General features: G+C 37.6%; 5 protein-coding genes across 5 annotated transcripts; 2 read left to right on the top strand and 3 right to left on the bottom strand.

Moving 5' to 3' along the window:
• Positions 1-305: 305 nt before the first annotated feature.
• On the bottom strand, positions 306-3,501 carry LOC148174346 (neprilysin-2-like). Its single transcript, XM_088037250.1, has 9 exons — positions 3,192-3,501; positions 2,964-3,144; positions 2,598-2,916; positions 2,095-2,268; positions 1,827-2,044; positions 1,624-1,776; positions 1,336-1,576; positions 1,112-1,289; positions 306-1,067 (listed from the first exon to the last, which is right to left on the bottom strand). The coding sequence occupies exons 1-9, from the start codon at positions 3,286-3,288 to the stop codon at positions 478-480; spliced, it is 2,151 nt and encodes a 716-aa protein (XP_087893376.1). The 5' UTR covers positions 3,289-3,501; the 3' UTR covers positions 306-477.
• Positions 3,502-4,231: 730 nt separating this feature from the next.
• LOC148174345 (uncharacterized) lies at positions 4,232-5,520 on the top strand. The gene is made up of 4 exons (XM_088037249.1): positions 4,232-4,534; positions 4,586-4,750; positions 4,810-5,206; positions 5,254-5,520. Exons 1-3 carry the CDS (start codon positions 4,249-4,251, stop codon positions 5,103-5,105), a joined length of 747 nt encoding a protein of 248 aa, XP_087893375.1. The 5' UTR covers positions 4,232-4,248; the 3' UTR covers positions 5,106-5,206; positions 5,254-5,520.
• Positions 5,521-5,886: 366 nt separating this feature from the next.
• On the top strand, positions 5,887-7,580 carry LOC148174344 (DNA primase large subunit-like). Its single transcript, XM_088035928.1, has 3 exons — positions 5,887-6,717; positions 6,765-7,281; positions 7,330-7,580. Exons 1-3 carry the CDS (start codon positions 5,998-6,000, stop codon positions 7,491-7,493), a joined length of 1,401 nt encoding a protein of 466 aa, XP_087892054.1. The 5' UTR covers positions 5,887-5,997; the 3' UTR covers positions 7,494-7,580.
• A 781-nt stretch (positions 7,581-8,361) lies between these two features.
• LOC148174343 (axonemal central pair apparatus protein HYDIN-like) lies at positions 8,362-26,228 on the bottom strand. Its single transcript, XM_088036811.1, is given in 48 exon segments — positions 8,362-8,680; positions 8,731-8,861; positions 8,911-9,123; positions 9,174-9,404; positions 9,453-9,764; positions 9,813-9,951; positions 9,996-10,141; positions 10,186-10,321; positions 10,372-10,541; positions 10,585-10,741; positions 10,813-11,076; positions 11,126-11,521; positions 11,569-11,738; positions 11,786-12,010; positions 12,059-12,254; positions 12,300-12,749; positions 12,796-13,228; positions 13,280-13,454; positions 13,502-13,810; positions 13,856-14,173; positions 14,220-14,362; positions 14,406-14,706; positions 14,754-14,990; positions 15,039-15,333; positions 15,381-15,600; positions 15,647-16,053; positions 16,092-16,267; positions 16,318-16,828; positions 16,874-17,765; positions 17,810-18,042; positions 18,131-18,857; positions 18,907-19,092; positions 19,542-19,719; positions 19,963-20,257; positions 20,301-20,669; positions 20,718-22,363; positions 22,413-22,642; positions 22,685-22,956; positions 23,002-23,357; positions 23,404-23,587; positions 23,634-24,043; positions 24,087-24,366; positions 24,418-24,622; positions 24,669-24,906; positions 24,955-25,610; positions 25,650-25,848; positions 25,902-26,096; positions 26,142-26,228. Coding segments are annotated over 48 exon segments (15,018 nt in total).
• A 77-nt stretch (positions 26,229-26,305) lies between these two features.
• On the bottom strand, positions 26,306-27,292 carry PQBP1 (poly-glutamine tract binding protein 1). Its single transcript, XM_088036581.1, has 3 exons — positions 27,133-27,292; positions 26,870-27,083; positions 26,306-26,819 (listed from the first exon to the last, which is right to left on the bottom strand). Exons 1-3 carry the CDS (start codon positions 27,185-27,187, stop codon positions 26,339-26,341), a joined length of 750 nt encoding a protein of 249 aa, XP_087892707.1. The 5' UTR covers positions 27,188-27,292; the 3' UTR covers positions 26,306-26,338.
• Positions 27,293-27,398: the final 106 nt, after the last annotated feature.

Here is a 27,398-nt window from a genome sequence, read left to right as displayed (position 1 = left end):
AGCATAACATGTAATTAGTGAAATTTTAACCGTTTTGACCAATTTCTTGCGGGGATTAAGAGAAACATTACACTTCTGGGCTGTAATTAAGAACGTGACAATAAATTACGCAAGAGAAATCATAACTGTCTAAATTTAATAACAATAATACAATTTAAGGCTAAGAGGTAAAGACGTGAAGTAATGATGTTACCCAACGTATTCAGTTTATGTACTGATGCATGATTATTGTATTTTCTGTTATTCAATTAATACATAATCTAAATTTGGCCACAAATCTCTCTTTATAAATTTATTTATTTGTTCCTTTTTTGGAAAAGAACGGTCTAAATAATATTTAGTTATCATATTTGTGCACTTTTATGGTGGATGAACACCAAGTAAGCTTCCTTTCACAAACACAGAAAAACCTCCACCGGATTTGTGTCACTATTTTTATTTTCATGTCAGAAATTGTTTACACGCTTAAATTCTCATTCACCACAGTTTACATTTCTCTATAGGATTCATCCTTGAACCCAGGGAACAATTGAAATCTCTTGCAAAATCTTCCGAATTCATGAAAGACCCCATAACCCTGAAATATTCCGGAGCATGCCGACCAGAAATCACAAATCTTTGAAGAGCCTCCTTCCTATAACTAGCACAGGCATTCGAAGCAGCAGAAATCCAAAATATCTGTCTTTGAGTGAACGCTACTCCTGGTAACATCGGCTCCCTGTCGTTCTTCATAATCCACTGTAAGTATCCTTTATAAGCGATGTTAAAACCTGCGTTATCGGCGAGATTTTCGTCTAAAGTGTTGGCACCATTTACATTCATTTTAATTTCCGGCACCGTCATCTTGTTGTACTGTTGTATAAAACACTCCGACTTCTTTGTGAAAGTTTTTAGAGTCTCGGGAGCCCACCAATTGACCAGATTTCCGTTTTCGTCGAATTGTTTGCCTTCGTCGTCAAAACCGTGGGCTATTTCGTGGCCGATAATTTCCCCAATTGAACCAAAATTTACGTAGTTTGGTCTTTCGGCGTCGAAAAAATTGTCAAGGAGTAGCGCCCCCATCACCTCTTAAATATGATCAAAGTAACTAAGAATGATCAACAATACTTACCGATGGCGTTAACTCTTTGATTGTAAAAACCGGTAGGATGGAAACTGCACGCGTAACTCCGAGAAGTCCAATCGTGCTTGACTACGTCTTCTCTTAGTTGTGCAACATGCTTCTGATGTAAAAACGACGAAACGTTTAAACTAACTTTTAAGTAGTGGTAACGTTCATTTACAACCAACTGAAAAATCTGGATTAAACAAAAAAATTCTTTATCGTTTACTAACGGGACGATGATATTCCTCCACTTTATATTCTAGTAAAATCTCTTCAGGAAACGCAATGTGGAAGGCCATTGAATCAATTTTCACAAGAGCACGCGTTTTGGTCTTCTCATCCATCCACTTTGCTTCTAGTAAAGCATCGACGAAGGCCTCTTTGACGTACGAGGCTATGTCAGTCACCACTTCTTTGCTTTTTTGATTAAAGAAATGCTTGATGTAAATTGACGATGTAGCAACGTGTAATCTAAATTTTGAGTTGAAGCAAATAAATTTAAAGAAGAGAGAAAGTACTTGTCTAATTCTTTAATACATTGTTTCCATCTAGTCACTGGTAAGACGCCTTTAACCTTTTTAAAGTACTCAGCGGCGTGATCTTTAAACTTTTGAGGAAGGTGCATTACGGAGGTTTTCACCAGGTACCACATCATATAGTTTGCTAAAATTCTGCAACAGAAAACTCGCAGCTGAACAAATAATAGGAAAAAGAATTTTACCTTTTATTGGTATTCAGAAGTAAATCCTCTAGATTTTTCAAAAATTTAGGAAAAGCCACATTTATCACATCCTTTGAAGTAAGTTTTTCCTTTGGCGCTAAGTAGTTGTTAATAACCTGCAACCACGGAATTGTTGGAACGGTTTCTTGTAACTCTTTAATTGTTGTTGGATTGTACTCAGTGGTAACATTGTACCTCACACTGTACGGAACCATAATCTAAAATCAACTTTTTACCATTGGAGGTCTGTGAAAATTACTTTTATTACTTTGTTTAGATTTATTTCAAAATCAAGAATTTCTTTCATTTGAACACTTGCAGGTAGTTCTAAGACTCCAAATTCAATCGCCATCTTCACCATGAAGTTGTAATAAGCTTGAGTGTTGGTATGATTGATTCCTTTGCTCAGTGCGTAATGTTCAGAAATGTAAGGCTGAGTAATCTAAATCGATGAATTAATTTTTGAATTGTTTACAGTTAATACAGTAGCATTCAAAAGGCTTGCACCTTCTCAGTTTTTTTTAAATTCGTAACTTTGTTATTTTTTGAGCTATGAGTATGAAATTTGAAGAGTTTACTATTTTTGTAGTGTCCATTAACTGTGCCAAAGTACAAAATTTTAGAACAAGAAATAGAGATTTTAGAAATTTTCATTTGGGAACAAACCAAATTTTTTTAACTTTTTTATTAAAATTCGTATCTTTGTTGGTTTTTAAGATACTACAATAAAATTTGAGGAGGTGCAAGATTTTTAATCGTAAGTGTATTTACAGTTAAAATCCGCCTAGAAGAATTCTTCATATCTGCGTCCAAAAATATTCGTACAAACATGTTAACACTCCATCCAATTCTTCGAAGGCGATACAAAGTTTGTTTCCAATCGAACTTTTTTTGGTTCCAGTTTGGATCAATAAGAGGCCAACCTCCCAACTCTTTAAAAGTCTTTTTAAAAAATGGAAGAGCGTCAGTCTCCAGTAGTGAAGTATTTAAACATGATTTGTAAGTGTTTTTAAGAAGAGTTAGTGTTTTTGAGTCATTTAAACTTGAGGGTTGATCGAGAAGAGTTTTTAGTTGGAATTTTACTTTGTCTCTAAAAATGATTTAGGATTGTGAAGAAAATAAAAAGTCTGTACTTACCGAGCGAGGGTAAATGTCTTTACTACTGATTTTTCCTCAGTTATGATCGTATTATTTATAAAATTACCACAAACAAATTTATAAAAATCGTAGCAAGGATCAATATTTCGATCAATTGATTGGAGAATCGTCGCTGCGGCGTGGACGCACTTTTCTGTTATGCAAACATTTTTTTGATCGTCTGCTTAAAAATTGGTATTTAATTATTTTTTGGCTAATTAAACTTACCGTTAATTGACACAACTCTTGGTGGAAGTATCAAGTAGATAATACAAATAACAGCACAAACAATCAGCATAAACAGAAAATATCGTTTGCAAAACATTGATGGTGACTTTACTTGGATGATTTCTACCTCAATTTCTTTATCTTGATGTAACTAGTTTGTACCGTGTACTTCTAACATTTTTATCTCTTTAAAAGCGGTAACAGGAGCGTTGAAAATTTTGAAAACGCCACTGTGCACGACACAATGTCAGTTTTTTCATTTCTTTAAACTGGTAGACATACCTAATATGCAGATTTCTGTTAGCGTGAATTTCCTTCTTCCGTTGAAAACAGCAATTTTGTCATTTGCTGAACCTACGCATTTATTAAGTCCGCAAGTAAATTGTTAGTCACACTTGCGGAATTATTATCTGCAGACAGAATTGCACTCAAAATATTGTCAAAAGACATTTTTTGGATTTTTTTTTATTAAACCGTCACCTAATACTACAAAATGGTTTTCAGATGTGTAATTAGTCTATAAAAATTATATATTTTGTTTAATTTATACAGTGTTTAGCCCCCAAAATAAAATAAAAATCTCTAAAATTTGAATTACGAAAAAATTAAACTAAAAATTGTAAAAATCTTACTTGTGGGAATGTGGAGTTACTTTAGCTTGCAAATGTCGGCAAGTCTCAACTTTCCGTCTACTTTAAAAGTTTTTTTTGACACGGTTGGCATCAATGTCTCTCCAGAATTTGACAATCTATCCATTTCGACGTTAAATTTGCTCAGAATTTAGATACATTAATAAATTGGCGCAGTGGATGGAATAAGGGCGTAACAACAAAATTATTAGTGACTTTTAACAATAAAATTATTGGTTATTCATTTAGGGACATTCTGCTTTTTTCTTTTTTCTTATACATACTACTATTCTTTGTACCTAAAAATCAAGAAGTAGCTAAATTTGTGCATCGTACGGTTCTATTATAATCATTTCTTTGTTTCCTTGCTATTTTTAGATCAAAGGCCTCACTTTGCGCCTGCGACAGAAAAGTCGCAGCCGCGGCGCATGGCATTTGCGTGGCCGCGTGACCCTTGCGGCCAAGAACGCGTAGTCCCAAATGGCGGACTTTGTGCAGTGATATTTCTAGGTGTCTTCTGGTACCTTATGGAAACAGAAATTGGGTGTAATTTTGATGCGGGAAAGTTTATTGATGCAATTAAAAAGCGACCACCTTTATGGGACACGACTCTTCCAAGTTACGGCAACCGTGAAATAAAAAAAGACCTATGGGATGAGATGGTCGCTTTATTTGAGGGTGACGGATTGAGTGAAGTTGAACAAATTAAATTAGGTAAAAACAATACATAATTATTTCGAAAATTTTATTAAAAATGCGTTTTAGGGAACAATCTTCAGAAAAAATGGAAAAACATACGAGACTGCTATGGAAGAGAATTACGAAGGCAAAAAGTACTAAACGATAGTATTAAAAGTGGATCAGCTACTAAACGAAAAAATTCTTATGTTTATTTCAAGCAACTTTCGTTTTTGAACAAATGTACAGTTAGTGAGTCATTGATATTGAAAATTTCGCCGAAAAGATCTGTTCATCAAGAATTGTTGCAGCCCCACGCGTTCTTCAAAAAACTTCACAAACTTATAGTAAAAAAAGAAAAAAGGAAGAAACAGCAGAAGCAACAAGTACTAGTAAAGAGATTCAAGATAAAACATATCAAATTGATGATGATGATGATGATAGATTATTTCTAATGTCTTTACTACCCGACATAAAGAAGGTTCCTGAAAGTGTTAAACTTTCCACAAAAATGGAGCTCATGAGTGTTATTCAAAGAGCTCAAAATCTGGAGGGTACATTTCCATTGTTGTTGGCTCCAGCTGTTGATTTTTTTTCTTATAGATGAAAGAGGGACAGTCGATGACGACGATGTGATAACTCCTCTTTTCAAAATAGAATCAGATATAGATATTCAAGAAAATAGAGTCCAAAATGATATCGATTACGGTAACGTGTAACAGTCGGTAGTGTTAATAAAAATCGATTTTTTGTAGATCATTTAACAGAAGAACTTACAAACTATAACCAACTCGTGCAGGAAAATACAATTTTAAAAGGAGTGTTAAAAAAAATGACGGCATTACAAGAACAACAAAGTCGTGAATTGCTGTTGTCGAAACAAAATGAGGCGAGATTGTCTCAGATGGTGCAAGCAGTTAGGCAAATTGTTACTGATGATAATTTTAAATCTATTCTGCACACAAAAGAAGAAATGGACCACACTGTTCTATAGTGTTTAATAAATTATTATTGTTTTATTTTCATAAGAGTATTTTCTCTTCCACTATAATTAGAAATTTAAAAAACATTTTTTGCCTTCCATTCTTTAGATTTTGAAAATTGAAGTGTAGTCTATGCATTACTGTCAATTTGACAAGTGAAACTATGAAGTGAAACTCAACCAACTTTGTCGCAAATGTTAATAAAACGGAATAAATAAAGGGGGCTTTACACTTTATGACTATCAAATGGCTTTGACGTCCAAAATAATTTGGCAACTGTATACTTAATTCAAATTCAATTAAAATAGCTCTTGTTAAAAAGTACTAGGATTACTTGTGTATGCAATTAGCCATACAACCGTGCATAGCACAAAATTGATCGTTTTTTTTCTGTCAAATGTCAAATTACTGTCACTTTATGGCGGGAAAGCTTGCGTGTTGATCAAATAGGTTAAGTGTTAAAAATTGTCTCTTAAAGATTGAAATACCTTAGTATTCAAGTAAATTGCCTCCAAAATGGACTTCAAAACAAACATCCGTCAAGGAAACCGCCCGCTGGTGTTGAACAATCCCTCCAGTGATTTGTACCCCCATGATTTAAGCATGTATGTAGTCCCCCCAACCCAAGATATCTCTCTGAACGAATTTGAAAACATCGCCTTGGAACGTGAGCATCTCTATCGAATCATAGAAGACGGATCTTTAAAAGGCCACAAATTGTACAGCGAAGATTGGAGGACTTGCATCAAAGAACACCTGCAAAAAGCTGGTTTAAAAAAGTTTTGTCGATTAATGCTTGGGTACAACGCCAACACGGAATTGGACCACGACGCACGGCGAGTCGATTACATTTCTCATTTTATTCTACGTTTGGCGTACTGCCGTTCTGAAGAACTCCGGCGTTATTTTTTGAACAGAGAAATGGAATGGTTTCGGTTGCGATTTTTCTGCCAGACACCAGAGAGTGTGAAGTTGTTTTTACAGTTGAATAAACTGTCTTATTCGGTTATAACAGATGAAGAGAAGATGTTACTGCGAGAGGACCTTATTTGTTCAACTGCCGGGAATTTTGTGCTGGAACACACCGATTTTTATAAAGTCCCGTTCACAGAAGTGTGCTCTTTGGTTAAAACTAGAAAAGTCTTCATAAAAGGGGGCTACGCCTACGTGCCTTCATTTGAATTAGTCGTCTCAATTCTTTCCAAGTTTCGCGCTCAATTAAGTTCTGCGTTAACAGTAAGTTTCTGTAATACATTTCAGTTTGTTTTAAGGTGTTCTTTCAGCAATACAATCGCCGATTGCCTTTGGTTGACGACGACAGAATCACTTTTCTTTTGGAAAATATCCACCAAACCCACACCGGTAACAACTACGTCATTCGTGAAAATTCAGAGAGTATTAACCCAGATTGTATTGATGCATTTTCTAAGAAACATTTCCCTTTGTGTATGAGATACATGCATGAAGTTTTGAGAGCAGAACACCATCATAAGCATCAGGCTCGTTTGACTTACGGTCTTTTTTTGAAAGCTATTGGTTTGCTCTACGAAGATGCCGTCAGATTTTGGAGGGACGAATTTACAAAGAAAATGGATATAGGCAAATTTGAGAAGAGCTATCTTTACAATATTGGACATCAGTATGGTAAAGTGGGAAAAATGCAAAATTATTCACCTTACAGTTGCATCAAAATTATTCTTACTAATGTGGGTCCTGGGGAAGTCCATGGGTGCCCTTTTAAAAACTGGGATCCTGCTTTTATTAAACAGAAAATTATGGAGTATGGGATTGGGAATGATAGTGAGTTTTCATTCTTTAACTTCGAAAATAGTTTTTTTTTTTTTGTAGACGCTAATGAGATTAAAGAATTGGTTACAAATGGGCACTACCAATTGGCTTGTGGCAAATATTTCGAGTATAGTCATGGGAAGGTAGCTACAAACGGTATTAATCATCCTAATCAATATTTTGAGGAGAGCATGAATATTGAAAAAGCAGCCGAAAAGAAGTAATTTTGTTCGAGTGTTACGCATTTAGTTTCAGTTTTTGTTTTTTACTTGTTTCATTATTTGTTATATTTAAGAGAATTGTAAAAGAGTGAGTTGTCGTTTAATTTAATATCCTTCATGTCCGATTGTATGATAATCTTTGTTTTACGGTATCGATTAGCGTCCATAATGTGGCTTTTCATGGATGACGTTCGTATTGAAATTCCAGTTATTTCTTCCATTTTATTCACGATTTAAGTTTTTTTCATTTCCTCTAAATGTAAACGAAGTTCGTAACTACAACTCTAAAAACGGCGCACTTTGAAACCGTCCCAAGTTTCGATGCCAAATTTCATTCTTTTGAAAGAAAATTGTCTTCAGTTCAAACCAACATAAAACTTTGTATGTAATCCGTACATAATTAGGCTTTGTAGAACGTAAAATGTACTCTAGAATGGTAAAAAATGAAATACGCTTACGATAAAAAATCTTGCACCTTCTCCAATTTCTTCTTCAATTCCAATTTCACTGCAATAACCAACAAAGATACGAATTTTAATAAAAAAAGTTGAAAATATTTTATTTGTCTGAAAATAAAAATTTCTAAAATCTTTATGTCTTGTTCTAAAATTTTGTACTTTAGCATGCTTAATGGACACTTCAAAAATAGTAAACTCCTCAAATTTCATAGTCATAGCTCAAAAACTAACAAAGATACGAATTTTAATCAAAAAAGTTTTCTAAAATTTCAATTTTTGTTTAATTTAAGGCTAAAAATCATCTTAGCTTTTCGAAAAGCATGTTATATCTAGTTTTGTCTAAAATGAAATACAAAAACGTTGAAGGTGCAAAACTTAACGATACTGTAATACAAAATCTACTTCAAACTCATTTATTGGACGCTTTCTTGCAAATAATAAATCCATGAAGTCTCTGGTATTTCACAACTAATACTCAGTTTTCCAGTAACCACACCTTTGGCTTTGTCAGAGTTCCGTCTCTTCAATAAATGGACTGTTACTTTATAAACTTCTTTTGACCTGATAACGATAGTTTCTTCTTGAAGCGAAAAATCACTTGGTTCGGTTCGCAAGTAAAACTCCTTGTCTTCCAGAAAAGGATTTTTGAATTTGATAACAATAGGGTTTGAAGATGACAATGAAAAGGGACCCTGAGGTTTCGGTGGACAGCTTTCTCCAATTAATGGATATCTATAACAACCTTTTAAATCTCCAGAAGTAACGGAAAATCACGTCTTTACATAAAATCCCCTAAAGTTGGCGATTTTAGCAACAATTGACTTTGGTATCTTCCTGTTTTGGGCGGATCAAAAATTAAGGAAAGAGTGTTTGGGCCCACAACAGAATGAAGGAAGAACGCGGAATCTTGAAACTGAAAAGAATTTTCAAATAATTTGTAAACAACAAATGTTATAAAATACAGAAAATTGACAAGATTTTGTCTGGATCACTTCTACGTTTTGTGTCAACACTTGGCCTAAGTAAGATTTGAACATCACGGCAGGTTCCGGTACCGGACTGCGTGCCGACAAATTGGCGGTGTAGCTGAAGGTCCCCATTTCTTGACAAGTGGCTTCAAATAATTTCGTATCTTCTTCTTGGTGTAAAGGTTTATAAACAACTTCTAGATAATACTGAAGACAATTCTGCTGAAAGCTGTTAAATTAAGATGGAACTAACTTACCACAGAATGAGCTTCAAGCTTCACTGCCTTTTCGAACTGCAGGTTGTCTTTCGGACATTTCATTGTGTATTCTACATCGACATTAAGAGGATTTTCTAATTTGATAAGTTTGGTCACGGGATTTCGAGCACAAGTACTGAATTCAATGACATCTAATTGTTTATTGGGTAAGACATTCAAAGAAATGTCAAAATTTTGATACTCTTTGGTTACTCCATTCGTAAAGAGGACCTAGAGAATGAAAATCAGTTTTGGATTTTTTTAGTTTGAGATCCTAACTTTCAACTCCAAAGGTCCTTCATTTATGGGTGTGACAATCCAATTGTAAATTCTCGAGCTGTTTGCCGGAACTTCAATTAGTTTATTTCCACCAACTGAAAATAGGTTTTTGGGTGTCGCTGGACCATTTATAACAGTGGAAACGTTAAATTGCTGCTTCACCAACAACCAATTCTTCACTCGCAATTTTTCAACGTGCGGAACTTTACAAAGAACGTCGCGAGATATTATTTCCGCCACGGGTGGAGTTGCAATTCCATGCAACGTATATGACGTTGTTAAGCCATCCGGAGTTGGTAGACAAAGAGTCGCCTGAAAGAAATATCAATAAAAAAAAACTGTTTAAATAAAGAAACAAACGTCGTGATTTTGCATCGTCTGAGGTTCGAACTGAATGTCTAGTTTGTGTTCAGTTTCCGGAGGAATTCTAGAAACTTCCAACGTTTTGAAACTACTGGCTCCTGAAATTTGTGGTGATATGACCCAGTATTTGTTGCTCCTGAAAAAAAATTTTACTTGCTTGTAATTTTATTTTAAACTCACGGATTGGAAATTGTGATGGATTTCACGTCCGACATTCGAACTGGACAAGTGAAGATAATCGTTTCTTTGGGAGGAGGAACTGCAATGCAAGAACCAGTTAGATCAAGCGGCAGTTGTTTGTCGATACTAGCAATGTAACAAATCACCTGCAAAAGTTATTGAAATTATATTTCTTATGAAGAAAACTCACTTTAGATTTAATCCAACATTTTATGGCTTTTGGTCGGAAAAACACTTGTAATAATAAGTCCGAATGAGGTAAAATGTATCCTTTACTGGGACTGATTGAAAAGTTTTCTTCCTTCTTTTCCAAGACCCATTTAAAACTGTAAGAAGTAAACGTGAGCATTGGAAAAACATTCTACTTTGGTGGTACTTTAGAGGTACGTCGCCGGTATTTTTTAATAAAACGTTTGTCATTCGTTCAAAGTTGACCACAACGTTACCAAAGGTAAGATGCGACTGATCCAAGCAAATGTTGGGGGCAATTGCGCTTCCTTTGACCAAGCAAAGAGCATCGACACACTCTTGCGTTTGGTAGAAAATCTGCAAACATGTTAATAAAATTGGAAGTAAAGATTTGAGCAACCTTTTCGGCAAACGGCTCCACTCGTTCTTGTGGCGCGTATGTTATTGTAAATTCTGTGATTCTTCGCGAAGAGACTCTTCGCCACTGTCCAGGAGATATTGTCATAAAATCAATGCCCTGTTTCGGTACTGGTGGTTGTATTGTTCTAAATAAGATACTATGCGTTATGTAAACCAATTTTTAAGAACTTACATTGCAGCCTCTGTTTCGGCTTTCTTCTCGTGAGACTTCTTGCTACGTTTGCTGCTCCCTTTGGACTTCTTGCTGCGTTTGCTGCTCTTTTTGGACTTCTTGCTGCTTGTTTTGGTCTTCTTGCTCCGCTTACTCTCCGTTTTGGACTTCACACTTTTCTTGCTTGCCTTCTTTGAACTTTTCGTAGTTTTTGAAGTCTTACTAGACTTTGTACTCTTCTTCGAACTTTTGTTTTTCGCTCCTTTCATCTTTTTACCACTTCCTTTCTTCCCCCCTTTACCCTTTTTGCTCCCTTTCGGTCTAAAATAAGTTAAATCAAACCACGATTACAACACCTCCAGAAACCAACGTTTTTGGAACTTCAAGCGGTACTTCAATATTGCTATCTGGAGCGTCTTTTCTGGGTACTTTGGGAAGCCTCTCCCAGAAGTTTATAAACAAAGTTACGGCACATTCACTGTCGTTTGCAACACGAACTGTTTTGGTGCACGATTTTCCGACCAAAATTGCACCCAAATCTATGAACTTGTTAGTTTGGTCGACAAGAGAAAGTTTTAGAGGAACGGCTCTTCCTAAAATTGTCACGTGGGTTTTTTTACCGTTTATATACAGGGGAAGTTCCAAATTGTGCTCTCCTAGGATGAATGGGTGGAAAAATATGGTCATACTTATGTTACTTTGCGAAGGGACTTCACCGGCATCGAAATCGGTAGATATGTGAGGCTCATGTTTACCTTCTTCTAAACTACAAGAGAGTCAAAAAAATAACGAAAGCAATAAACCCGAAGTTACGTCATGGGAAAAATGTTGTAGTTCCAGATTTTAAGAGTAGTTTTGTAGCATTTCGAGGCAGATGTTTGTACCAAACAAGGTCCAAAGTCGTATGTTAGAAATGATAGTTTGAATGGAGGCTTTCCGACCGTTCCGTTCAGATACAGAGGATAGCAAGGACCGTACGGAATCTAAAAACCAATAAACTAGTACTGATGTGAGTACCAATTAGTACTACTTTGAAATAAATCCGATGTGGATATAATCTCGTGTTTATTAAAGGTACCACGACAATTCGCGTCTTCAAAGTTTCATTAGGTTGCAACATCTCGTCACTTGACTCAGTCAAAATGTTAAACAAACCGGAAATCTTATCAATTCGCAGATCCCAGTACCACTGAAAACCAGTTTTGCCAACATTCACCACAGTGAGTGGTACTTCGTATTTTTGATTCGCAACCATCTGAAATTCGGTTGTCTGGTTTTGGTTTTAGAGAAGTGTTTGTCTTACTGCACCAAGCTGAATCACGTTTAATTTTTTTGGGTGTAGTTGGAGTTCTTTTCCGTATTGATCAAAATAACTCGCGAATACTTTAATTTCAAAGCAACTACAGGAAATGCTGAGTTCTAGAGGAATTTTCATTTTTTCTACAGCGCATTTTACGCCGAAGTCTGCGGATCCTTTCTTCTTAGGACGAAACTGAATTCTGACAAAAAAAAGTTATTATGGGAAGAAAACGGACAGATTTTACTCAATCGGGTAGATATCCTCAGGGTTTATAAACCCGGATGTTGGTTCGATACTGACACCTTCTGCGACAAGAGGCAGTTTTCCGAATTTAAAATAATATCTATCGTTTTCTTCATTTCTGAGCACAACCTTGTGGATGGCTGGTATTCCGACAATTGTTGAGGGTATGTCGGCGTGGTTTTGGTCAAAATAGACTCGTGGTTCTCGCGCGACTCCAACCAGAAGAAACGTGACTTGAACGTCTCTTAGTGGTATGGTGAAGTAGAAGAACTCCTCAAATATCCCACAGTTTTGGGGGATGAAGCTAAAAACCATTTCCGCCTCCTCTCCTTTACCTACTGTTCCTGTAGGAGTGTGACAATGAAAGGTCGACAGGTGCTGTTCGACTTTTTGGGTAGATTGCCAAGAATACATAAATTCCTCCTTGGTAGGATTTTTTAGCGCGAATTTTCTGCAAATGAGTACTCACTCGTTGTCTACAAACTAATGTATCTCACTTTGTACAAATGATTCCAAGTCCGATAGTTTCAAATTCTAAAACATGCGAATTGTCATCCAGCAATTCGTTACACAACTTTTTCCCTCGTCGTCTTGTTTGGACGTAGTCACTGGGTTCTAGATCAAAACAGAAAATCGGAAGAATGCTCCTTGCTCGAATTTCCACTTCCGGTTCTGCTCCCTCCGGTGCTTTATTATTAACAACACCTTTTAAATGAATTACATAGTCAAAAACATCCACTGGACAAAAAGTTGCGACAAAGGTTTGTTGACCATTCGGTTCAATGACAGCTCTTTCTGGATCTACAGTAAAGGGCAGAGAGACAGCGTCGGACCAAGAATCTCTACTTCTGTTGGTTTCCAAAGATTCACAACTGAAGAGAGTCGAAACGGAATTAGAACGTGGTAACGATTCCGCATATGCGAAAATTTCTAAAAGTACTCATAACAAACAAAAAAATTGGCGTGGAGATGTCAACATACCACGTCCCGATAAAGTTATAGGTTTCTCGTAATCAATTGCTTGGAATGATCGTTCGAGAGAGTCTATGCAATTGCAGGAGTTTATTCTTCGGGGCAAATCCTTCAGTGCTACAGTCCAGCTAATTTTGAAATTGATTTTTCCGGTGTTTTGGACCTCAAAATTGACAGATTTTTTCTACAAACACCGTTTTACCACAAGAAAAATTTGATCGTTTCTCATACGTTTGTCACGAATGTATCTTCGATCCGCAACTGCGTCGCATTGATGGTAAAAGAGGCATAAGCGGCAATAATCGTGATAAAAATCGCTATATTCTGAGAACTATAAGGAATGATTGTAACTTCCGGTTCGGGATTTTCTTCAATCTTCTTCATGGCAAGCGCGTCGACATCAAAATCGTCTCTACCTTCACTAAAAGTGTCAAAGTTTTCTGGGCACCACATCACCAAATGTTGTCTATCATCCCATGACAGAAGACGAGGTTCTAATTCCGAAGTTTCGATTCTGTAGATTTTGCAATCAATTTTAGCCTGATGATTTAAATTTATATTAATTTCTTTGAAAATTGACAATACCTCATTGAGGTCCACTGGAAATCGTGACAAAAATATCGCCACAACTTGCTTGTATGATTGTGGTTGAAGGTGACCAACAGCTGGGCTAAACATAACTTCGTTGTAATTGGGAAACTCGAATTTGTAAGTGTTGGCAGGTGAATTGTTTTTAATTATAAAACACTTTTTTTCTAAAGTGTTCAGACTAATGTGCCCATACTCTAACGAGTATCCAAGAACTACACTGTCGTCTAGAAGCTGAGTGGAAGTGTTTCGCGTATAACAAGGAAGACCTTCTAGTACGACATCCACATAATAACCTTCGCAGAAGATGTTGATCTGCAAAACAAAGCAACTAAATTGCATTTTCGGATTACAAAGTTACGGTTTTTGTCTCAAACGGATTATTAACAATGTAAATTTTTAGGAAGGGTTTCCACAACCCAATTCTTGAGGGCTCAAATTTGAGAATAAAGTCCGCGGTGGTTTGACATTCCAAAGACAACAAAGTCGTGTGTTTCATTGGTACTGAAATTAAAGTAAATTGTGTTTCTGAAATCAGAAAACTTACTCTCAGGATCCCAGAGATTCAGATAAGGAATTGTTTCTTCAGTTGGAATTAAAGTCAGTTGGTCGTAATCGTCTAAACAGACTTCTAAAATAACTTTACAACTTATAGCTCCGACATTTTTGAAGACTATGTGTGTGGTAGCGGAATTTCCAAGTAGTGTTGGAGGAAAACTAGCCTTATTGTCTGTTTCCGGTCGAATAATGGCAATTTCCGGCACACAGCTTTCACCGATGACTTCAATGACGAGTTTTTCCACGGTTCGAAAGCCTCGACATTCTAAAGTCAATACAGAGCAGTGTTCCTAAAAAAAAAATCACAGACTTGAGGACCACAATCTCTGATTTATACTCTTAAAGACGGAGGAGTGTATATAATCATGACATTCTCAGTTTGAAAAGGATCAACTGTGAAAATTTCAGGCGACACCGTGAAAATATGATCCGAAGTCGAAAATTTCGCAGTAACTCGAGCTGCTACTTGTCCAAGATTCCGGATTCTTATTTTGGTAACTTCGGTGGTATTAACACAGACTTTATTGAATTTCAGTTTTCTCTCTGCTTCAGCAAAAGTTACTTTGACGTCAATCTAGAAAAATGTTTCGTGGTGTGGGAATTTGTTGTTTGGTCGCCTTACGTTACTGGCTAAGAAGTCGTCCATTTTTTCAACAATGTATTGGTCTTTGAAGATGTTGGCCGTTTCGTCAAAGTTTAATTTTGGCTCGCAGGCGATGGCTTGGACGTTCAGGAGTTTTCCATTGCGGTCACTTTGTGAAGGTTCGCTTACGTTGACAATGATGGTCTCTTGGAAAACTCCAGATTCGGTCGGTTTTGATCTGACTTCAATGATTTCTCTTTTGTTGGGAGCCACCACGCCGGTTGAGGACGACAGGGAAAAAATCCCGAAGTTCAGTGTGGTTGCTTTTGATTTTCTGGAATAGTTAAGGTGAGACAAGAAGTGCAGATCTGGGATGCTTACTTCTTCTTATCGGTACTTTTGGTGGACTTGGATCTCTTGGTGCGCTTAGACGCTTTCGACTTCTTAGACCCTTTCGACTTCTTAGACCCCTTCGACTTCTTAGACCCTTTCGACTTTTTAGACTCTTTCGATTTTTGGGAACCTTTTTTCTTCTTGGACCCTTTGGAGCTTCCAGACTTTTTTGATTTACTTCTCGAAGAAGATCGTTTCCCTTTTTTTCCTAAAACTCTTCTATTTTCGTCACAGACAACACTTTACGTACCCACCTTTCTTTCTCGGCGTTGATTCTTTGTCGCCTTCTTTCGGACAATCCTTGATGACATAATTGAATTCAAACTTCCCTTTATTTATAATTTCGAACGTGTAGATCCTTTCTGACCCAACCGGTTGGTACCCATAATAAATTTCCGGAAAAGGACAAATTTCGAATTTCGACAGAAAAACTCTCGCTGAGACATAAATATCGAAATTTTTTATCATCACTTGGTGGAACGGATCAATCAAGGAGCATTTAAACACTGGAAGCTTCTCCAAAGTCATGACTTTGTCAGGTGAAAACTTGATGGTTGTTTCGTATTTCACTTCAGGTTTAATTTTACCTTCAGTTGGCTCGAGTTTGAAGTATTGTCGGAAGATTTGGTTTTCCGAATCTTCCTCGGAAATTTCAGAAAATCTGATGAAATGAGATTTTAAGTTCGGTTTCATACTCACTGGCAGAGAATTTCGTAAGATCCTTTACAGACTATTTGGAAGGGTATATTGTGCGTTTTCCAACCCTTAACATCCCCAAAGTCAATTTCATTCTTATAGATAAACTCAAGATAAGTTGTTTCCGCGGTGACCATAATATCAGTGGCGTAAACCAAACGACCCTGATTATCATGGATCTAAAACGAAGAAATCAATTTGGAAATACAACCACCTCTGACAAAATTACATTAACTTGAAACGTGGAGGTTCGAAGATGCATTTCTTTCGCCGTAAACGCAACTGTAGAATTATCAAACGAAAAGGGTGGAATTCGCCCTCCGAAATTCCGAATTGTGAAGTTTTCCAAGACATTTGCGCAATTGACAAAATGCCAGGTAATTTCAACAGGTGTGTTATTCGTAATAATTATATTTTTGGCCAACGAGACTTCAAGTGTGACTCTTTCAAAAACAACATGTTTGGGGTTGACATCAACGCCAATATCACACCCATAACAAGAGAGTTTGATCATTTCAATCTTTGGATTATTCTTGATGGAAATAATCAACGAATCGTCGTACATTCGTTCTTGTTCCGGCGCCGCCACCAACATCTGCTCTGCTCGGCATTTTGGTTCAATGATATGAGACTCTGGTTCAAAGTGAAACGCCGGACAATTTAGTTGCAGGGATATGTTAACGTCACAAGTGATCCGACTGATGTTATTCAAATGGAAGCAAGCATGAGACTCGAAGGATCTGAAACCAAGTTGTTAAGTAAAGTTGTTGAGTGAAGACACTCACGATCCTGTTGTTGTATTTGGGAGCAAAATTCCACCAAACTCGTATTTTTCGTTGTTTTCAACAAAAACGCCACGAGCAAATTTGTTTCTTTCATTACGCGCAACAATAATTCTATTGAAGAGAGCGGAAGGTGTCATGTCAATCCTCGGAATATCACAAGAAGCAACACAATTGATTGTGAATTTTAACGGGGAACCGATCACTCCAATTTCGAATTGGTGCTTGTAATTCCCCACAAACTTCGGAAGGAAGCTGATCTTGTACTTGACAATCTCTCCAGGCTGAAGGAGTTGTCGGTACGTAAAGTTGTCCGCCACGGAATGCTTGCTCGCCAAGCTCCTAATTTGACTCAATTTTTTGAAGTCTGTGGCAACACTCTGCTTGGATTCTGTATTAGTTTTCGTTTCGGTGTCAGTCTGAATAACGTCACTTCCTTCAGCGGTTTGAGTTATACAGAATATCTCAGATCTTTTAATTGTTCTAACTTTGGGAAACCGCAAAACCGACTGTAACCGCGTCGGTTCTTCAAAATCGTCTCGAATTTGCTGTTGGTGACAAATTTCAGCGTCAATCGTCCCTTTCAGAAATTGTGGTGTGAGGATTTCTTTGCCGGTTGTGTTTATGATCCAGCAAGGGACACCGACGTCTGAGGATATAGAATGGGACGATTTGACTTGTGAGGCCGACTGGGACGGAGTCATGGCGCTTCTGGCACTTTTGACACTTTTTTTACTTTTGTGTTTTTTGGCTGTACCTTCCACTTTTGTAAAGGCTTTCGTTAAAATGCCGGATTTTCGGTCCCAGAACTCTAAAGTGTGTAGAATTTCTTGAAGCGCACCTTCAAAAGCGTCTAAAATCGATTTTATTTGTGCCTGTTCGGGTGAAAGTTTTCCTGTAAAAACTAAATGAGTGGGTGGTATTTTGAAGCTCACTCACTTTTTTTCGCCGATTTTTGCGACGATTTTTTCGACTTTTTGCTCCCTTTTGACTTTGTTGATTTTTTGCTTCCTTTTGATGATTTTTTGCTTCCCTTTGATGATTTTTTGCTATCTTTTGATTTTTTCGACTTCTTGCTTGTTTTCGTTGAACTTTTACTTGACCCTTTCTTTGATTTCTTGGAACTTTTACTTGACCCTTTCTTTGACTTCTTGGAACTTTTACTTGTGCTTCTAGTATGGGTTTTTAATGGGGATTTTTTGCCGGTGTCTGATTCTGTACGAACAACGAATTAAACTTTTCAGATTCCAAGGACAAGACTTACCTTGGTCTCTCTGACTTTCTTGCAGTTTTCTTAGTTTGATCATCTCCTTTCTTTTAATTATTTGCTCTCTACGTTTAAGGAGGTAGAGTTTGAAGACGTCCGGGTAATCTTCTTTCAATTTTTCGAACTCTAAGTAGTCCATATTGTCTATGCTTGCTGCAAGCTTCTCGAGAAATTTAGAAATGTCTTCTTGTTTCTTTCGTTCTTTCTCGTTTTCCATTTCTAAATACGTATCAAAAGGGTACGAATAAATGATAACATACACATCGTTCATCTCTTTGGAAATCTGTAAAATTCCCTGTAAAGCCACCATAGTTTTCCTCAAAAAATTGCTTGTTAAGCTTTCGATGATCAGTCCTCCTATAGAAAATTTTGTTAAGCTCTCAGTTAAAAGCTCACGAAGCATCTCTTGTGGTATATTCAACAACGTATCTGTTATGACCTCTTTTTTCTTTTTCCCCTTTTTGCTAGATTTTGACGATTTGCTTTTTGACTTTTTACTGCTTTTGGTTTTCTTATCCTTTTCGCTTTTTGAACTTTTTTTGCTCGTTTTTTTACTGCTTTTTTTACTTGACTTTTTGCTGCTTTTTTTACTTGACTTTTTGCTACTTTTAGCCGAACCTTTCTTTTTTCCGATTTTAGCCTTTTTTTCTTTGGGTTTTTTAATTTTCGCTCTCCCTTCAAGAAGAATTTGAACTTTTTTTGAGATAACATCAAACGCGTCTAAATGTGAAAGTGTTAAATTCTGTGTTAATAAGATTATTTTTATCACCTTCTTCAATACGAGATTCCTGTTCGGAATCCTCCGCAACATCGTCAAAGGCACAGTTTATGATGTTGTTTACTTCTTGTGCGGTTTCAGAAAGATTGTCAACGAGACATTCTATGATCAGTTTGTCAATTGTGTAAACAGGTACATTTACAGATTTTCCGCTTTCATGGGCCGCTTTTAAATAGCCTGGAAAGGGGCGAAGTTATGTTTTTAATTTAATAATTAAATTACACCAGTTGACAAACAATTTTTGACAAGATCCATCATAATTTGAGAAAAAGAAAAATGTTGAACCAGACTTTCAACTTTCCCAAAAAGTAGGTGGAGTTAAACCAAAGATACAAAACTCCAGCAAAAGAATTTAACCAATGACTGAACAGTTTCGATTGAGTTAGTTGCTGCGGTGAGGTTTTTTGTTATAAAAACTACTTTGATAAAGACAATGCGAGCCAATGAACGAGGCTTGAATCCGATTTCTATTACATTATCCATTTTGCTATAAAAAAGGGGTGGATTTTTGCTCTAGAAGTTTGAAACTTTGTAACTTTGGACTCGACAATTTTTTTAATATTATTTTTAATTTTTTCTTGCGCATATGTCAAAATTTTGACGTATTATAAAGATGTTTAAGTTACCTGAAAGAGGGACGCCATGAAATACAATCAAAGTCCCCTTTCGAGGAGGATCTTCAAACTGCGGTTCGTTGTCAGCTAGAGGTAAAGTCGTAGTACTTGCATCAATTTTTTTTAATTTCCTCAGAATAGAAGCTGAAATTAAAATGACTAGATATGTTTCTTTAAGATCTATAAGAACCTGGAAAAATGTCTCTTCCTTCAATGTTTGTTTGAAGTGCTCTTTGGCTTCTATGACTAAAAAGTCCCAATCAATCTTTGTTATTGTTAATAAAAGTATAATTATCAAAAATACAATTTATTCCCAAACACCAAATTTCATAGCAATGCTACCATCATAAAAGCTATTAAAACGCGCGTCAGCATTTTTGACGAAATTTGGTGTTTGGGAATAAATTGTATTTTTGATAACTTTTGTCAACACCAAGATTTGATCCAATAAATGTTTTTGAATAAAAGTATACCTCGAGGAAAAACTGTACAGCCTGCTTCTTCGTCTCCCTGAAGGTATTTTCACTTTTGATCGTATTATATCGCCTTCACTTTCTGTTTTTTCCGGCCCTGTTGCCTCATCTTCGACATCTTGAAGTAAGAAATCATAATATGCTTGAAACATTTCTGGTAATGGTTCCCCGGGAGCTCGATAGGGAAAGTAGACTCTTCCTAACCTGTGCCCGATTATGTACGTACGAACGTGAAGTTCCTCCTGTAAAATCATTCTATCGAAAGGGTTAAAATCACTAAACTGGGTTTGTTTCTCACGGATCAAAATCCGGGAAAAAGTACTCCACGGGAAATTTCGAGGCATTTCTTATTGTCACAAATCTATCGCTGCAGGAGTGAGGGATGTTGGGATCGAAAGATATTTTGTCGTCTGTGATTTCCAAGTACGGTTCCATTCCAAAGCCTTTTAATTGAACGACAGTTTCCCTATCATTTCCATGGACGCTAATTATAAGGTCCGCATTTAAATAGTCGTCGTAATGCGGTTCAAAGTAAACCCGCAAGTAACATTTTTCTCCGGGTTCAAGAACTCCTTCGTGGGTTATAAGGAAAAAAGACGATTTTACTTTTGACTTTAATTTCAAGGACTCGTCAATGGTTGCCCTCCAGTGGCTCATAAGATGTCCCCTAAGAAAAAATTCCTTCACTTTTATAAAAATTTTCAAGCAAACTTACGTGTTTATGATATTGATAGACTGCCGAAAACAATCACCACATCGTATCGATCCGAAATCGATCTCATCCTCTGAAACCGAGACGATCGGAGTTGCAACTAACGCGTTTATCTGTATCGGAATTCTTGCTCCATTTCTGACGTCTACGTAGATAAATTCCGTAATTTCTGTATTTAGCTCAGTGAACTTCGCAACAGTTGGCGCAAAATTAAAAAAAAAATTGCAGGTTTTGCGTAAATCGACCATCCGTTTTGGAAAGTGCAACTCAAACCCGTATTTGTTAAAATTTGGGCTTGTTTGGGCCCTCACTACCGTTTTTCCAGGTCCGTAATTATAAAACGTTAAATCATACTTTTCTTTGGTTCCGATTTGAACACAACCAAGATCGTATAAATAAGGCGCTACAACAAAATTCGGAATCGGCCAGATTTTCTCCCCAGAAGCTAAACTCTCCATGATGTTAAACTGTCCGGATAAAATAAATTTCGCACAGAGGCGTTCTGTCGACAGTTCTATCTCCATCGTACAAGGAAATTCGTCTTTTGATAAAATGACAACCCAATCGTCAGCTTCCAAGATTCTTATATCAGTCTCTGGGAAATATTCATGGTCGCACCGACACGGATTCTCTTCGTTTCCCAATTCGGCTATCGCGGAATAACTAATAAAAGGATCAACCTGCGCCAAGTTCGGTCGCGGCAGCGTGAAGTAAATTTGAGGGTAAACTCCAAATCCCGAAACTGCGACAGTGATCGGTTCCAGATAATCCACTTGGATTTCGAAGGAAGTATCAAATCTCCCGACACTCCCGGGGAAGCATTTCAGCGACAAAGGATAAGATTCTCCGGGGAAAATATTTTCGCTCATTGGTTCAATCGTCAGCCATCCACTTGGCAGATGAGCCTGAGAAACAGTAAAAGAGATCCTGCTGTCGCAGTCGTTGACCAAAGAAGTTTCATTTTCGCTAACTTCATAGAAGTAGATTCTTCCAAAGTTTACAAGTACTTTTGATAGGTGGTAAGAAACTGTCTTGCATTTTCCGGTTAGTGTCACCGGTTCGTTGCCACCACCGACTATATGGCAGCAAAGAGTCGCCTCGACATCTGTGTTGGGGTTTGGAGTAAATCGGATATAAGTTAATAAGGATTCGCCAGGTTCCAAGCACGCCTCGGAAGGAACTATATCGAAGATGTTTGTATTTTTTGATTGTGGGGTTGGTACAGGGAGGCACCGAATGAAGTTTTGTTGTTCTTCGTCTTCTTTTATCTCCTCGAGTAAAGTGTTTAAGATTTTCCGAACATCCTCTTCGATGTGACAGGAGTTTTCTACAATACTTTGCGGTTGTTTTTCCTCCAGATTTGATTCTTCTTCTACCAACGCTTCCGATGTGTTACTAGACGTTGGTAACTATCAGACAAATTGTTAAAACCAAGGCAAAAACTAAATCTCTCATACCTCCAAAGGACTTTTTAATTCGGTAATTCCGTTCACCCAAACCCACTTATACACCACTGGAAGAGTACTAATGTTGTTCAACACCATAACGCGATGAGTGGAGGACCCAATTGGTACGCACCCAAAATCAATCATTTGAGGAGTAATGGACAAAGTGGGGTAATTAATATCTCCCCGGATCGGAATTCTATCCTAAAACCACCCATTCAAACGAAATTGCAACTCAGCGATCACGCCTTACCACTTTGGGGTGGTCCTTATAATTCACGTAGAAAGTCTGAGTGTAACTCACCCGTCGTTTCTGGTGAGGAGGTGGTTGAAATTCCACAAAAACCGTTCGATTTGACAGATTGTTAAGTTGAAGATAAAGCAAACTAACAGCTTGGTCACCAACAATGATGTAAAACGGCGGAGATGTCACGAGCTCGATTTCCAGTCTCAAACCGCACTCATTTCTTATCTTAATTTTGTCTGCAAAAGCAATCTGAGAGGTGTTCAAACGGAGTTCTTTACCTTTCAATGAAGCGTAGACGCCATCAGAAGAGACATCGATTTTGAAGTTTAGCTCGGATCTGCTCAACTCCACGTGAGGATCCAGGAATTTGGCCACAATGTCGAAAGTAAAAATAATGTGGGTTTTATGGGACTTTTCAATAACCGCGTGGCAATAAAAGCGTTCGCAAATAGAACCTTGTTCTTGTCTGGACGCGGAAATTTGAATCTCCACGGATTCTTTGGTCAACAAGTGGAAGTAGTTTGGGACGATTTTAAAAACAGAACTGAAACTGTTTTCCGCTCAGACTAATTAGTTTCTTCGTATGACTACTTACTTTCCCGATGACGAAGTACTGTTTTTTGCTATCTTATAGCTGTTGCTTCTTGAAAACCACAGTTTGTGCCAATGAGATCCTTCGTTTCGTAAAAAAACGGGGAAGGAGACCTTCTTGAATGTAAGAAGAGTTCCCAGCTCCAATCTCGGCTCCAATTTTGGGGAGCAACTGATACTTGTTCCTTCCCCAAAAGCGGTTAGCATCACCGGTACTTCTTGTCCTTGCTCTATCTTTGCTAAGAGCACGTTTGTGTTTTTTCCGGGCTCTGTTAAATAAACGCTAACTTCAATCTTCGTTTTACTACTCGGAAGTACAGTTTTTTGAGTCTCGTCCAGACGGAAAGAGGAGGGAGTTTTCTGCAAAGGAACTGTCACGCGAAGAAGAACAAGTTTAAATGTTTACAAAATAAAACTCAATGACTGCCGGAATGGGTGTGTCGTTCAGTACATCTAACTGTTGAGTGACTTTGTTAAGTAGGGTAACTTTTCCGAAATTTAGTTTCGGGGGAATGAAAGATATAGCGGGTCCTTGTCCGATGCAAACCACTTCGCTTAACATTTCGGGGCCTTTCCCGAATATATCAAAACTGAAATAATTCAATAAACTAAGTATATTTGTAAGTTATTAGGTACTATAAGGGTAGTTCTTGCATCCCCAACAGAGGGGTTTGTATTTTCATCGTCACCGTTGCTTCCCCCATTGGTGGAATATCGTTCCGATGAACTGTTACTTCAGCTATTAAACCGTCGTTCTTCTGAATGCAGATGGTTTTATTCTCATTACTGAGCACATTGATCCCTTCACCCCCCGCAATAAATTTAAAATGGCACTGAAGATCCGTTAAGTTTTTTAGAACAATCTTTCGGTCATACACGTAATTGATAAAACAAAATTTTATATCGACTTTGGGGGGTAAGCAAACCACTTTTGCAACTCGGCAGTCGTATTTCAGTGGTACCGAAATGCAGTAGTTCTTCGAACCCCACATGTGAACCATAAATTGTGTTTTGCGCTGTCTTTCCACATTTGGCAGAAACTCAAGCTGCAAATTTCAGTCAAATCGTGTTAACTAGGAAGCTTCGTACCATTCCAATGACTTCTGAGTCTTTACCCACCACTCCTTCCTCTGGATAAAAGCAAAATTCTTGGGGCCGCTTCGGGAAAGTGACTACTGAATTTTCTAAATACGTGCTACAAGTAATTGGAGGTTGTTGACCATCTTCGATTATGCGTATGTGGTACTGAATCGCCACTGGAGAGTTATTGCATAAAACAATCTCTTTGAATTGCTTGTAACCTAGAGCGACGACGCCAAAATCAATCTCGTGGACTTGGAGACTCAAAAGGGGAGCAATTACGTTGCCACTGAAAGTTTTCTTGATAAAATTAAAAATTGGAAGTTTGAATGATTTTTACGTCATGATGAAGTGGATTGTTTGTTTTGACTCTTCAATAACAAATTCTACTGTTTCTATAAATCTTCCTTCTTCTCCTGGGTTGAAAGAGACAATAAAAGCAGCGAAGTTGTCTGGTTGCACGTAAGCCGTTTCTGGATAGCATTCGATCTGTCCTCCAAACTCCAGAGGCTTGTTGTGGAACGTCAGAGTTCCAGGAATGTGGCCTTTGATGTAAATCTTTAGGGACCTGCCTCTGATGAAAAAACTTACCAGTATTCGCGGCAACGATCTTGTAATCATGCACCGAACGAAGAAACACGTTGTTGGCTTCAAGATGCGCAACATTTAGCTTAAATTGGGGACCAATTCCAGAACCTTGTAATTTTAGCGGTATTCTTTCTTCTTGTCCTGCTATTTCTAAATATGCGTATGTTTTGTACGTTGCGGCTATTGTCGGACAAAATATTATACTGAACTCTAGAAAGCCGTCAGATCCGATTTCACCCGACTTATATATTACGTTTTATTCTGCGTACTGATTTATTGATTATCTTACCAGAGGAAGTATTTTGAAGCCTGAGCTTTGAAACGGAAACTCTTCCTGTTCTTCCAGTTCGTCCACTTCATCGCGGAAGATTCTCTGGTAGACCACCGCGTGTTCATCTGAATCTACAATATTCATTCTCTCCAAAGGTTGAGATTTCAGGGTTTCACTGTCTCGGATTTGCTCGAAGGCTTCTGCTAATTCCAATTTTCTCTCTTTCTCCATATCCCAGTCTTCATATAATTTCCATTTGAAATAACCACGACTATTGGCATGGTACTCCACAAACAAAGAGACTTGTCTTTGCAGACTAATAAAAGTATCTTCGAAACTTATGGAATCGAGTTGCAGATAAACGTAAGAAGACACCGCGTTGCATTTAATATGAATTTTTAATTTAACGTCATCATCGAACTTCACGACGATGAGGTTTTTAGTAGTGCCCGGAGTGGCGGTCTTTAGAGATATTTTAAGAAATATTTTCTCCTCAGGAGCGAGGACCACTTTAGATGGACAAACAGAACACCCCCCAGAGGTCATGATACTAAAAGTTCCCACCACAGATCCGTGGTTGCTTATAATAATATTTTTCTCCGATTTCATATGGATTGGAACATCCGGCAAACTGATAAAGTCAGGAAAGTCGATCAGTGGTCGAGGCTTAAAGGCTAAGAACCAAAATTAGAAATTAAATTGAGAGAATTTACCATAAATAGGAATCGTGAACTGTTCGTTTTCCGTAACGAAGGTGATGTGGTGTTGGAGGTCTTTCATTTCTTCCGTGTTGAAAGAAACAATGACTTGGTAAGTCATACCGGGCGCCACTTTTGTCCACATAACTCTGGTTGGATAAACCAGTCGGAAGTGAAGAGTTTGTTCGAAAACTGGTTTGATACACTTAGAGGACTGTAATGAAGTTACTTTTATGTTATTATAAGCAAAAAAGGAGACGCAGAGACTTGTTCTTTGTTCTGAAGAGTCACAGTGGCGTTATACCATCTGCCAAGCTGAAAATTCTGGAAGATTACCAAATCAGGAGTGGCAAGGAAAGGACTGGGTTCCGCAGGAGCTCTGTTTTTGTGGGTAAAATTCAAGCTTTCCACTCGATCTTCGAGTGACATCTTCATTTCGTGGTAGTACACCGAAGGGACAAACTAAAATCAGGTTTAATGAAGGAGCCAAAAAGAACAGTTTCGCACCGGTTCTTCATCAGGCGTGTTTAACACAGCATGCAGAACTCGGATCACATGCTGGTTATCACGGGGCTCACAAAGACGTGACGCCATTATAAATCAATGTATAAAACTCAATATCTGTTACCACTTTTTTGTAAATAAAAGTAGTTGTCAAAAAAAACAAACTCTGCTTTTATGATTGTGGTATATTGATAATACAATTATTTCTTTTTATTTTTTTCCTTATTGCTGGCTAGGACTTCTCCAGGGGCTGGATATGGTCTCTGTTGGTACAGAACTCCAGAAGCGGTGCTGTCTGCTCTAGATTTATTATTCTCCAAGCCATCACTCCATGTCCCTTGAGGAATATCAGAATACGCTGCTGGATCCATTGGGTCAATTATATCGTCCCTTCGTCTTTTTCGTCCATGTCGGTCTTCTCTTCTATGTCTTCTATCGTCTCTATCTCTATCCCGATCTCTTTTATCGTGTTTGTGGTAGCTTCTATCGTCATCATCAGAGTCATGGTCATCTTTATCCACGTCTTTGTCTCCTTTTTCGGCAATTTTAGATTCGTTTTCGGCAGCCAAGACGCGTTTTTCCCGGAGTTTTGCAGCGCTGATGGTTTTAATTGATTTGGGGTGTCTTGGTGGCAGCCATGAAACTAAGTCATTTTCCATATTCCAGTAATAATATCGCCCCCTGAATTATAATGTCTAAAGTCGAGTTTCAACTTGAGTTTAACTACTTACAATCCTTTATCAAAAACCTCAGTCCAGTTATTTGGAAGAGGAAACTTAAAGAGCAATTTCTGCATATTCCGCATATAACGTGGATCCGGCGTTAAAACACCTTTCCAATGGGTTTCACACCAATATGTGCACTCGTGGAAAATGTTACTTTTGTTGGGACATGTCGACCAACCCTTGTAATTGGATTTTTTTGTTTGATCTTGCGATTTTTTCGCTACAACGTTTTTTATGATTATTATAAATAATTAGTGAGCAGTACTTACCAAGGAAAAGCCCCCTTTTGGCCAATTTTGCCGCTAAGGCGCTTGGGAGAGGCATTATTTTGTATTTTTGGTGGCGAATTAAAGTAAACAAACGTAAGACATAACCTCACATTTGCGGTGACATTGACAGCTCTTGGACTTCAGTTTGACAGATCGCTAAAGTCCATCTGAGACTACTACTAAAGGTTACCATGCACGTTCACGCAACGGTTCCTAAATAAAGAGGGCGCTAGTGTACATTAAAAAAAAAGAAATAATAGATGGGA

Source organism: Gnatocerus cornutus, chromosome 5, assembly GCF_029298725.1.
Source record: "Gnatocerus cornutus isolate USDA-ARS CGAHR chromosome 5, icGnaCorn1.1, whole genome shotgun sequence".
Classification (NCBI taxonomy): domain Eukaryota; kingdom Metazoa; phylum Arthropoda; class Insecta; order Coleoptera; family Tenebrionidae; genus Gnatocerus; species Gnatocerus cornutus.
The sequence above is the reverse complement of the archived record's forward strand: the minus strand, read 5'-3'. Positions and strand labels throughout refer to the sequence as shown.

Bases quoted from the DNA above. Each gene is read 5' to 3' on its own strand.
- LOC148174346 (XM_088037250.1), bottom strand. From the start codon at position 3,288: ATGTTTTGCAAACGATATTTTCTGTTTATGCTGATTGTTTGTGCTGTT. The intron at 2,917-2,963 runs GTAAGTACAGAC...AATCATTTTTAG, and splicing joins AAGACATTTACCCTCGCTCG to AGACAAAGTAAAATTCCAAC. The intron at 1,577-1,623 runs GTACTTTCTCTC...CTCAAAATTTAG, and splicing joins TGTATTAAAGAATTAGACAA to ATTACACGTTGCTACATCGT.
- LOC148174345 (XM_088037249.1), top strand. From the start codon at position 4,249: ATGGCATTTGCGTGGCCGCGTGACCCTTGCGGCCAAGAACGCGTAGTC. The intron at 4,535-4,585 runs GTAAAAACAATA...AATGCGTTTTAG, and splicing joins AGTTGAACAAATTAAATTAG to GGAACAATCTTCAGAAAAAA. The intron at 4,751-4,809 runs GTGAGTCATTGA...GAATTGTTGCAG, and splicing joins TTTGAACAAATGTACAGTTA to CCCCACGCGTTCTTCAAAAA.
- LOC148174344 (XM_088035928.1), top strand. From the start codon at position 5,998: ATGGACTTCAAAACAAACATCCGTCAAGGAAACCGCCCGCTGGTGTTG. The intron at 6,718-6,764 runs GTAAGTTTCTGT...GTGTTCTTTCAG, and splicing joins AATTAAGTTCTGCGTTAACA to CAATACAATCGCCGATTGCC. The intron at 7,282-7,329 runs GTGAGTTTTCAT...TTTTTTTTGTAG, and splicing joins GTATGGGATTGGGAATGATA to ACGCTAATGAGATTAAAGAA.
- PQBP1 (XM_088036581.1), bottom strand. From the start codon at position 27,187: ATGCCTCTCCCAAGCGCCTTAGCGGCAAAATTGGCCAAAAGGGGGCTT. The intron at 27,084-27,132 runs GTAAGTACTGCT...AAAACGTTGTAG, and splicing joins CAAAAGGGGGCTTTTCCTTG to CGAAAAAATCGCAAGATCAA. The intron at 26,820-26,869 runs GTAAGTAGTTAA...ATTATAATTCAG, and splicing joins GAGGTTTTTGATAAAGGATT to GGGGCGATATTATTACTGGA.